Below are 11,677 nucleotides of genomic sequence, written 5' to 3' on the forward strand. Positions count from 1 at the left end.
CATGGTTGATATCAAGTGATTTCATTGTAATTTACAAAGTCTTAAGTCAAACACTGAAGCATACTCCATAGAATATATTCAAAGATATATTAATATTCCTGACAGATGCATTTAAGAGTCTTGTTGATCAGGTCCACATGGGACACAATTCCACAGCTTCTTCAGAAGCACACAGCCACAATGATGTTTGTTTACATTTACAAAATACTCTTACAACTTATTGGAAGAAAACTGGGTTTATAAAAGACATCTGAGGGAGACAGTTTAATTGGAGACGTGTTCTGTTCAAAGCAGGAAGTTCATAAAAAAGGTTCTTCAACATCAGTGGCGGAATCAGTCCAGGAGTCACTTCGGTTGAAGGGTTCAGCGGGAGAACTGTCTCCTGTCACTCTTTCCTTTGTTGACGTGCTTAAAGATTTTGGACTTATGCACGTTCTTGGACTTCTGGTATCCAAACCCACCTCCACCGCCTCGCTTCTGTAACTTTACACCTTTACTGCTGTGGACGTCTGTGGAGGAAGGGGTTAAGGAAAATAATACTGATTTGTTTCCCACTTAAAACTGCAGTTCTCCATGTCAACTCCACTGTTGTGCAACATGCAACATTCATCTGTATGTGTAAACTAAAGTGTTTTCCATTTTCACTGTTGTTGCACTGCATTTATTAAAAAAAAACAACAAAATATTCAAAAATGTTAAATTCATTATCAACCAAACCAACAGTCAGTGTGCAGTATTTGATGTGACTTCATGTAGAACCACTACAAAGGATACTCAGATCAACATATGGAGGAACTTTGAAGCCAAATGACAGCGCCACCATCGGGAGGTTGAGGGTGTTGACGCTGTAGATCTGTTTGAGTGAGTGCGAGTCGTACGCCCGTACGTACGACTTGTAAGCCTCCTGAGCCGACTTGTGGAGGTAATAGTTCTTCTCAATCAGCTTCTCCAGCTGAGGAACAACACAGTTTAACGTTAGACTCAAGCCAGCATGCTGCCTTTTGCATTTTATTTTCTAACTACAAATGTTGATGTCGTTTCCTCACCTGGGACTGAATATCAGAGATTTTAGTCCAGGAAAACTCAAACTCGCTCAATGGGACCTGAACAACAGAAGACCCAACTCAATGAAACCAAATCTTACTTAAAGTCATGGAACATACACAGCGTGTTGCAACAAATGGATGGTGTCTAAACAACATATGGTTACCTTGGCCTGTTTGAGGAAGCGCAGGAAACCGAGCTCCTCTGGTCGAAGGATGAGGAGGGCGTGGCCTCTTCCATTGATGCCTCGGGCTGTTCTGCCCACTCTGTGGATGTATTCCTGTGGAGGGAAAGTAAAGCTTAAAATGATCTTCGGCAAAAGTCTTAAATAAAGTGACAATAAGTATCAACTGACACCGAAGATCTAGCCTTTAAGAGCCAAATAATTGACACACATAAAAACTGATGTTGAGGATCAGTTAAAACTGAGTGATTTACTTTTTTTAGGTTAGAAATAAACACAGTATGTATACAAAATGAGCTCTAGATATCTTATAGTAGTCTCAGTACCTTTGGGTCATCTGGAGGATCGTACTGGACAATCCAGTCCACCTCAGGAATGTCCAGACCTCGAGCTGCCACATCTGTACACAGCAGGATGCCAGAGTCTGCGTTGCAGAACTGGAAGAAGGTGGTGGTACGTTTGGTCTGCTTCTGCTTGCCCTAGGACACGGAATGATAAGAAGAAAAATGTCTTACAACAGCTTTGCTCTGTGGATGAGGCTGTGACATCTGAACACCGGGTACAACTCATGGCTGCTGGGAGGTGGCACTTACATGGATGGCCATAACAGGTAGGTCAATGTAGTTGAGTAGCTCATAGTGGAATTTCACAGACATACAAGAAGAGAAGAAGACCATCAGCTTCTTCTTACGGTTCTTCTTCAGGAAGGTGAAGAGCAGCAGGAACCTCTTCTCTGATGGACACACCACATAACCCTGAAACACAGGAGAAGTTACTTCATGTCAGTTTAGGGGGCTAAGGACCTCTGAGACCAACACTGATACAACAGGTGTACAGTGCTAAGTACCTGCTCCAGGCCATCCACAGTAGCATTGTCTTTGTTGTCATCCACCCCGACGTAGAGGGGCTCCTTCTTCAGGGATATCCGAGCCAAGTCCTCCACCTTACGAGTCTGAGTGGCTGAGAACAGCATGGTCTGTCTCTTCTCTGGAGGAAACAAACATTAAACACAGAGTCAGACACAGAACCATGGGTCAGAGTGTATGAGTGGTTATATGGTTTATACTGTAAACATACTCTATTCAATTTAGTATTCCATCTATTTTTCACCATGACCACAGTTTAATGGTCAGGAGAAGTACAACAGCCTGTAAAAGCTGTTATTCAGGCTGAGAGAATAACCCTGATTGGGTATGAAACCTGTATTATAAATTGGAGATATGTACATTGAAATGCTCAACAAATAGGGTTGGTCTGATAAAACCAAGTTGCGAGCTGCAACTATCCGGTCACAGAGGAAAGAGCCCAACGACAACAACAACAACAACGACAACAACGACAACAACAACAACAACAACAACAAACGTACTCGGCAGCAGTTTGATGATCTGCTTCAGCTCCTCCTCGAAGCCCACCTCTAAGATACGGTCGGCCTCGTCAATAATCAGACACTGTAGGTTCTTGAACATGAACCCAGGGGTATTCTGAAGACACAACGAAGACATTTTAAAAAATATTATTATCAAAGTATTAAAACAAACACAAAAATGTAAAAAAAAAAAAAAATTATTTATAGTAGAAACACATCACTAAAACAGTGACTTTGGGTTTGATGAACCAATTCTATAACATCAAGTATATCTGGATAATGAACTACCTGTCTGAACTCATATTTCTACACATGTACTGATTCTAAAACACTGGCAGTAATGTTGCTGCATCCTCAGCCCCTTCAGGACTCCCCCAGCTCACCTGAAGGTGGTCCAGCAGACGGCCAGGGGTGGCCACCAGGATGTTGACACCATTGGCCAGTTTTTGAGCCTCAGCTGAGCGGTTGCTGCCCCCCATGATCAAACCATAGGTGTGCACATGGTGTGTCATCAGCTCCTTCATCACACCATAGGTTTGCATTGCCAACTCACGTGTGGGTGAAAGAATCACCACACCAGTGCCTGAAAAAAAGGAGGAGGAAGCAATTAGGTATGGACTCATACAATGAAGATTTACAAAGCTCAGATTACACAATGCAGTTTCATACATTAAAGCTATGAAACCGGGGGGGGGGGGGGGGGCGGGGGGGGATTACCATTCCTGGGCATGAATTTGAGTTTGTTGATGAGCTCTATAGAAGGGATGAGGAAGGCCAAGGTTTTACCACTGCCTGTCCTGGCTGCTGCCAGCACGTCCCTACAGGTCAGCAAAACAACGACAGTCACAAAATGATCCTGCTCTTAATAACCTCTTCTGGCCATCTCAAAATTTGTGATTATATTAACATTGCTAATGCTAAAACATTTGAAATTGGCATACCATTATAATACATCAATTAAAGTTTGACAAATAATCCAGAAAAGTTTTCCCTCCAGACTCACCTTCCTTCCAACAGAGGGCGAATACTTTTATGCTGAATCTCAGTCATGTGTTCAAAGCCCATCTCCTTCACTGCATTCAGAGTGCTCTCACTCACCAACCCATTAAGAGAAGCGAACGACGTGTCCTCAAACGCTCCTGAAGACACAGTTAATGACAGTTATAATAATTGAAAGGCTTTCCTAAAGGCAGATTTAAGAAATTGTAAATTAAAAATAATTCTCCTGGAGAAGGAAAGATAAGCAAACATGTCCTTGCAGCTACTGCTGTCAGAAGAATCACAGGTGACCCCTCCTATAGACAACCACAAGAGTCTCTGTATGCCTTAGTTGACACCCCGTTCATGATGGAAACAGTGAAAGGGCAACACATAAAGGCAACAATGCTGGATTAAGTGTATACATATTTGCACAGTGAGGCAAACTCACTACAGAGGCTACTGTCCGGCCATGACATTGTCTGTCTAACTGCTTCTTATTATCTTCTGGATTCAGCTGATGAAGATCCTCACAAGTAATACAACTGCTAAAGATTCAGATCCAATGGAAGCAGACATTTATTTGTTTAATACCTGTTAAACCAGATGGTAATTCAGGTTGATCTTCCTCTTCGCTATCTCCCTCTCCAGTTTCCTCTTCTTCGTCATGTTCATCATCATCTTCATCATCATCATCATCATCATCATCTACACCTTCCTCTAGTTTGTCAGTAGCATCTTCATCTTCATCTGCCACTGCTGCTTCCTCCACCTCTTCCTCCTCTTCTTCATCTTCTTTCACCGTTTTGGTCTTCTTCTCAGCTAGAATGGCAATTGGGACATTAATTTTATTTATCTATCAAAAAAAGGCTGTTTATTTCAAGTAGGCAGAAGCTTTTAGTTCTTACCTGGTGATTCAGCTGTGTCAGTCAGCTTCCGTTTTTTCTTTTTCTTCTTCTGAGCCAGGGTCTTCTCTGTGCTGGTCCCTTCCACTGGTACCCCATTCTGCTTTTTCTGTTTCTTCTTGGGCTTCCTCTCTGCCTCACAAGCAGCTGCTGGCTTCTCACAACAGTCCTCTTCCAGCCCGTTTGAGTTTACTGACAAACACATTAAACCATAACACATTAACCACATCAGCCAGGTAATGTATGAATAACTGTTGTACGTCGTGATTAAGCTTCCTCAGAATATAAAACGTTTCTCCACCGTTATGTAGGTCAGTGTAATGTTAACATCAAGGGATTTTAATGGGAAAAAATCAAAACTACCCTGCCTTTTTAAAGAATCACTACCTTGCAATTCATTTATGTTTGACTGCGGCTACTGTTGTCCTGATCAATGTGCTGTGTGTTTTTTTTAATTTATTTATTTTTTATTCTCTTTTAGTAAGTTTGTTGTTCTGGCTATGCAGCAAAGAAACATTATATATATATATATATATATATATATATATATATATATATTACTACCCCGCTAAATATTTGCGAAGCCTATTAAAGACAGAGATACGTGACACAACGATGACATGCCCAATTGTCAGGTATGATTAATATCTGCGTGTGAAATCCCAAATTTTATAATGTTAACGTTTAACCGTTGTGGCATTAAAATCATGCGTGTGGGGCTAACGCGGCTAGCTTAGCAGCTGAAGTTCGTCACCGCTTTAGAAACACAAAAAACAACGAACAACAACAACACGTTGTTTTTTATTTACAGCACGTACCGGTCTCCTCGTCTTCGGTCTGTTTCTTAAGGAGTTTCCGCTCCTTGTTCTTTTCATTTCTCTTCTGAATTTTCTTGCGGAGAAGCTTCATCTGTAGGTCCGCCATGGTAACGGTGGACTGCGCACGTGTGAATGTGTGTGGTGTTCAGGACCCCTCGAGGGACCACTCTGCACTGCCTGAATGAAAATCCAAAGGACCTCATACGCAGCCACGCAGCTCAGGCAAACAAAATGCCTTAAGAAAAACTTTTTTCCATAAGAGGAAATAAAGACAAATACATTTTAAAAGCTAGCATGAAGCTAAAAATAAAACACATTCTTTCGGTTGTTCTCTTGTATGTTTGTATGTCTCTTGTTTTTAAAGATGCCATATAAATAAAGGAATTATAAATGTAAAAATCATTACAACACTAATGAGTACATGACACTAACTAACATCAATGTTAGTAATTAAGGCTCATTTCTAATGTTATACAATATGTGGTGACAGCTGTCATTTGTGTGGTGTCAATTAGATGTTTGGATATATTTGCAGTTCTACATTAATTACAACATGTAAAAAAAGACAGCGGAGAGGGTGCTGAGACGTTTCAGCCTTTACCAGTCACATCTTTTTCCATAGAAAAGTGCATGTCATCTGATAATAGCAATAATCTGCACATCAGTTAATTAATATTATTGGTTACTTACTAGTTGATTAACTACTAATGAAAATATTCAAATAAATAAATAATTTCCATTCAAGGATTGAGGAGCTGTTGGAAATAATAAATATGTTGGCTTTATCTTACCTAGCCTGTGAAATATGGGGTAACCTTCAACTGAATTATAAACCCATATCATTATAGTTTAAAAAATATATACATTTGTATAACATTACAAATTGCAGTGACTTTACTTTTGTTTTTATTCAGGTATCTGGCTTCCTAATTCTTGGCCTGTTTTTTCTAACGATTAGTGAGTGACATAATAAGGACATATGCCAGCAGAGTTAAATGTTGAGTCAGAGAGCTGGATCGCTGGAGCACATACTGAGCTGCTGCCCACGGGCACTTGGAGACGGGCATTACCGCTGGCGCCACGACCAAGTGCTGCGGGTCATCGCAGAGGTCATCAGCACAGGGATCTCCACCAGCAAACACCAAAGACCAGCAAGGCAGTCCATCGCCTTTGTTGGGGCTGGGGAGAAGCCACAGCAGCACCGGAGTCAAACAGGGGGGCTGCTGGCAACAGCTCGGGACTGGCAGCTGAAGGTCGACCTAGGGAGACAGCTCAAGTTCCCAGAGAACATCGCGGTAACCACACTCAGGCCAGACATGGTCCTGGTGTCTGAAACAACAAGGCAAGTGGTCCTGCTGGAGTTGACTGTTCCCTGGGAAGACCGAATGGAGGAGGCTTTTGAGAGGAAGAGGGCCAAGTATGAGGAGCTGGCAGGCGAATGCCGAAGCAGTGGATGGAGGGTCCGATGCAACCCCATCGAGGTCGGATGCAGAGGGTTCGTCGGCCAGTCTCTTATCAGGGCACTCAAGATGCTGGGAGTGAAGGGACTGCAGAACAGGAGAGCCATCAGAGACATCACTGACGCAGCAGAAAAGGCGTCAAGATGGCTGTGGATCAAGCGGGGGGATCCGTGGGCTACACAAGCTACTTAGACACAAGCCGGGGCCTGATCAACCCCGGCTGGGTCACCTGGGCGAGGGTGTCTGTTGTGAGACCCGAAACACCCAGTGAACCCAGGATACAACACTGATGATGTGTCTAAGTTGCACCAAGAGTGTTTATTAAAACATCCTCATATATGGGTCAAATTTGGTGTGAATTTGAGCTCTCTAACTTCTGGTCAGATCTATATACAGAATATTGAGATTTATAATGTGTCTCTTCCCTGAGACACAATTTATTCTCAAGTACCCTATCAATTATATTTCTACAGAATCTGTGAAAATGTGAATCAAAATATGAATTTACAGACATGGACAGTTTACATGGAATCATCACAGCTCTATGGGAGATGGGGAAATGATGTATAAATACATGCATAACAATACTTTCAACGAACATTCAATACTTTGTCTATGAATAAGTGTGTTGTTTCTAGGTTGAATTCTGTACTTTTTATATACGGTCTATGACTTAAACTCACAGTTAGTGCAGAGGTCACTTCGCTGGAATCAAAAGCAAGTTGTCAGTGAGAGAAAATGCACCCACTGCCATCAGCTGGTCAATAGTGGGAACTGCAATATTTTCTTTCTCAGTGCTATTGACTTCATTGCTAAGAAATAATGCACATTGTTGCAAGGGTGACAGAAACCACTAAACGACGACCCATCCGCACACACATGGAAGACAGAAGCAAACAAGTCTGAAGGCAAGTATTTTCTCTTTAATAAGAGCAGAACATCAAAACATTAAGCTTCATCTATTTGAGTTGGGTCACACAGTGCCCAATGCCTTGTGTTTAAAGCACAATGTGTTTAATAGCACTCTTAAGGTAAACATAGAGCAGGCATTTATTAGTCTGAAATGGTTTTGAGAGGCAGAGATTTATTAGAAACTAGAATTATGTGTGAAAAAGACAAAGATCTAAAAAGTCTGTTAGATCTAGTTCTTTGTATTGTAATTTTGGGTCTTTAAGTCCTCTCATACGTCTTTATCCTGGTTTTTATCTGACTCCCTCTCCAAAGTGTCAGGACTTCTGTATGGAAAAGAGGGAAATTATGAACAACACTTGGTAGTATAGTTTTCTACTGTTATCATTTAATGCTGACTAACTGATTTAAGTGTTCCAGGTCTGAAGTAGCTTACTAACCTACACCTACTGACTGTGCCAACTGTATTACAGAGGAGAGTAAACTCTGTATCTATATTCAGGCCAATGGAAGTGTTTCAGCCTCAGTCTTCACTGTGTGTGGCTCTGTCTCTCTCTTGATCTCAGAAGTCTGAAGAATAACCTGAGTTCCATTTTCAGTCACCCCCTCTGGTGCTTGGCCTTGCTGGACAGGCTGCAATAACTGACTCCTGGACACTCTCCTCATGTGTTTGATCTCCTCCCATCTCTGCACCCTCCTTCCAAGTTCAGACCCTTTGTTCTTTCTCTTCATAAACCTCTGCCCCCAAGAAAGGTCTGTCTGTGAACACGACTGTTGAGGCCTGGAGCAGCTCCGTGTGCTCTCCCCCAGCATGGGCATAGACGGCACTCGAGCGCGTTGTCTCTGCACGTCCTCTTCCACTGCTTTAAACACCAGGTCGGTGATATCTCGGCGAAGTCTCATGAGCACCATAGGGTCTTGAATCTGCCGCATATCAGCTAACATGACCTCTGCAAAGTGGTTTAGTAAGTCGTGTCTGGCTGTGTTTGCTGCAGGTCCTTGGGTCGGCTGATCGTCAGAGCTCTCCTCGTTGTGATGGTGTGGACAGCTCAAAGAGATGACCTCTGTGACTTGAGGCTGTGGGTTTGGACAGTGCAGGGGAGCAAGATTTGGGGTGGAGGAAACAGACTGGTATTCGTCACTCAGATCTTGCCCAGACACATCAGCATCCAGTGGGCTACCAAATGAGCTTCCCATCTCCTGTTCAAAACTTCCTTCAGTCTCCAGCTCCTCATCATCCTCTTCCCGGTCATCAAACTTTTCTTCCTGCAAAAAGAGTACATAGAAACATAAAAATCCACAGTCAAGATCCGCAGGGAAGCATCTGCAGGTTTATTTGCATTACTTTCCACCTACCAGATATGAATCACTTCGCCTGCGAACTATATAAGGCCTCAAGAAATCAAGTTTCTCCCTAAGCATCTTTTGCTGGGCAGTGCTGACTCTCTCTGGATGCCACAGCACCCTCCCGTACTGAGTCCGGAGTGATCTCGATCTTCTCTCAACATCAGATACTGCATGCAAGAAGTGAAGATATGTCTTAGTAAAATATGCAAAATGTGACTGAACAGCAGCACTATAGGAGTAAAAAGAGGTAAGAATAAACCACAAACATAAAAACCCTTGATCCTACTTCTGTTTAAACTTCAAATATATCTTGTACAGTGAAAATTGTAAATGTACAAGATTTATCAATATGCCGGCCAATTTCCATTTTCAGTATTCCATTAATAAAAAGGTAATGATAAACTGCACCCTGTTTGTTTCAGGAGTTGATGCAGCAGTATCATTCGACAGATGGAGTGGAAATTGGGCCCCGAGATTTTCAAAAAACATGCACACATGTTGTGGTATTGGACAAGCTCAGAGCATCTCTCCTGGCCTTGCTCCTTGTGTGTGCCTCCCTCCACTGTTTGTGTTGCATACATTACTCTCTCTTTGTTTTCTGTCCTATCAACTTCTTTTTTCCTGTTTGGATGTCTCTCCTCCACTTCTCTCTCTCCTTCATCAAGTGCTTTCCTTTCAGAGTCGACATCTCGCTGGGCACAATAAAGCCTCTGCTTTTCAGCAGTTTTTCAGACAGTTAATTGAAGTTCAGACTGCAGATATAGTATTTTCTCTATATTCTATTTTCTCTGTAGTACGTGTAGAAATGACTACTTCCGCAACACATTAGGTATCCACAAATACTAGCCATTGTTCACAAATACTTTACACATAGTATGCATAGACATACATTCATACAGACATTTCCATTGACAAACTGAACAGCAGACAACCCTGTTATTGCATTCAACAGGGTTGCATATAACAGGTTTGCAGAATTAGCCTAATATCCACTATTACTAATGAGGGGTTAGCTAGCTTGGAACCACATGGTACATGTTAACTATGGATAAACACATTTTTCTGTGTATTGCAGAGATAAAATGTAATATTTAATCTCTCTAACAATATCGGTAAAAGGGTTGCACGATTAAAGTTACGACAGCAAGCAACACTGAAAGTTTTGTGAAACTATAACAAATTGAAGAGAGGATACTTACATTTATCTTGCCCATTTTGTAGTAAGAATGTGACACTGTTACTTCCTGATTCTGATATGGAATGTTCCATTTGTGAAATAGGGGGATATCGGTTTGATTGGGTTGCATGTAAAGTGTGGGACATAGGTTAACACTACTTTTTAATGAAGAAAAACTTTTTCAAAAAAAATAGCACATGTAAAAATGTGGGCACATTCAAGGGCACATCATTGTGTAACAAGTATTACATTACTGAAATATTTTATTGGAAATATTTCATGCTGGTGTTCATGTTCAAAGTTAGTCAGGTGGGACACACCAAAGTTGCTTTTGGGTTATGTGTGCATTGTTTTGGTTTATTTGAAAATCATTACAAAATCAGTCCCAGGTCACTCTTCACAATGATGTATTTGTTTTAAATTACATTTTAAGAAGTGATGGGACATAATTTCACCTTCATTCGTTTAATGAGACCACACACACCACACACACGAAATCCAGCATCAACACACTACTTTTTCCCCATAATGTTCTTACCAGGTTTTCCTATGGACAACGCGAACTCGGTCCACAGCTTTGTCTTCAAATCCTTGTCGTAGTAAGAGTCGACCGAAGAATTAAAAAGACATTCATGTTTGTGCCAGAAATCTATCAGCATGTTGTCCATTGTAGGACCCCAGTGTGGTCCCCGTATCTGACCCCGAAAGTGTGTCATAATCTATAGCGTAAACACCCGTTATTTACCATAATATGATTTACCTGCACCGGTTGGTCCTCTCACGGATTATGTTTCGCTTCTTCTTTGGTTTTGCCAAAGAAGATATGATCAAAATTTAAAGGACGATTACTGCCACCACCTGATCTGGAGTGAGGACTGGTGGTTTTAGAGTTTATATAGTTTTTTGTGTGATTTTGATTTTATGTATTACTTTATTTATTTTGGCACATAAATTAGGATAAAGTCTATCCTACTTTATCTATCCACGTTTATATTAATATAGATACAATTTATATATACATAATTTTTCCCTTTGATTTACTATTATACTGCTTTTATTATATAGTCAACTATTAGATAATTTTGATAATTACATTATATATATTATATATATAATTTCTCAAAGCCAGAATAATAAATTCCATGTAAGTATGGAAGTTATTGTAAATCTTCATACATGAAATATCATAGATCATTATCATTAGGTCTTTATATTATCTTTTATTAGAACATTAGGCCTATTAGAAAATTACAGTATATTTTCCATGTTACAGTCATAGACTATATATAACAACATATTATCAATAAATAAATAAACATACCCTGTACAATCAATCACAGTTAATACAAATAACTTAAATATAGTACATTCAATAATATAAAACAGATTTGGTTATACTAACAAGGAAACATTACAATACTACATCTTTGTTGAGTTCATGGTTGAGTTCATGTAAACTGATGCCGTCCTTCCTCGGTGATTGACA

The 11,677-nt window shown here is 40.8% G+C and overlaps 2 protein-coding genes across 2 annotated transcripts; both read right to left on the bottom strand.

Moving 5' to 3' along the window:
• Positions 1 to 5: 5 nt before the first annotated feature.
• On the bottom strand, positions 6 to 5,424 carry ddx18 (DEAD-box helicase 18). Its single transcript, XM_022740294.1, has 14 exons — positions 5,299 to 5,424; positions 4,484 to 4,672; positions 4,170 to 4,397; positions 3,601 to 3,736; positions 3,315 to 3,415; positions 2,981 to 3,180; positions 2,598 to 2,712; positions 2,076 to 2,215; positions 1,822 to 1,983; positions 1,555 to 1,707; positions 1,211 to 1,324; positions 1,047 to 1,103; positions 775 to 952; positions 6 to 509 (listed from the first exon to the last, which is right to left on the bottom strand). Exons 1-14 carry the CDS (start codon positions 5,402 to 5,404, stop codon positions 364 to 366), a joined length of 2,025 nt encoding a protein of 674 aa, XP_022596015.1. The 5' UTR covers positions 5,405 to 5,424; the 3' UTR covers positions 6 to 363.
• Positions 5,425 to 7,673: 2,249 nt separating this feature from the next.
• Positions 7,674 to 10,960, bottom strand: LOC111218642. Its single transcript, XM_022741041.1, has 4 exons — positions 10,952 to 10,960; positions 10,730 to 10,781; positions 9,024 to 9,181; positions 7,674 to 8,933 (listed from the first exon to the last, which is right to left on the bottom strand). The coding sequence occupies exons 3-4, from the start codon at positions 9,087 to 9,089 to the stop codon at positions 8,166 to 8,168; spliced, it is 834 nt and encodes a 277-aa protein (XP_022596762.1). The 5' UTR covers positions 9,090 to 9,181; positions 10,730 to 10,781; positions 10,952 to 10,960; the 3' UTR covers positions 7,674 to 8,165.
• Positions 10,961 to 11,677: the final 717 nt, after the last annotated feature.

This window comes from Seriola dumerili, unplaced genomic scaffold (genome assembly GCF_002260705.1).
Source record: "Seriola dumerili isolate Sdu_G_001 unplaced genomic scaffold, Sdu_1.0 BDQW01000052.1, whole genome shotgun sequence".
NCBI lineage: Eukaryota > Metazoa > Chordata > Actinopteri > Carangiformes > Carangidae > Seriola > Seriola dumerili.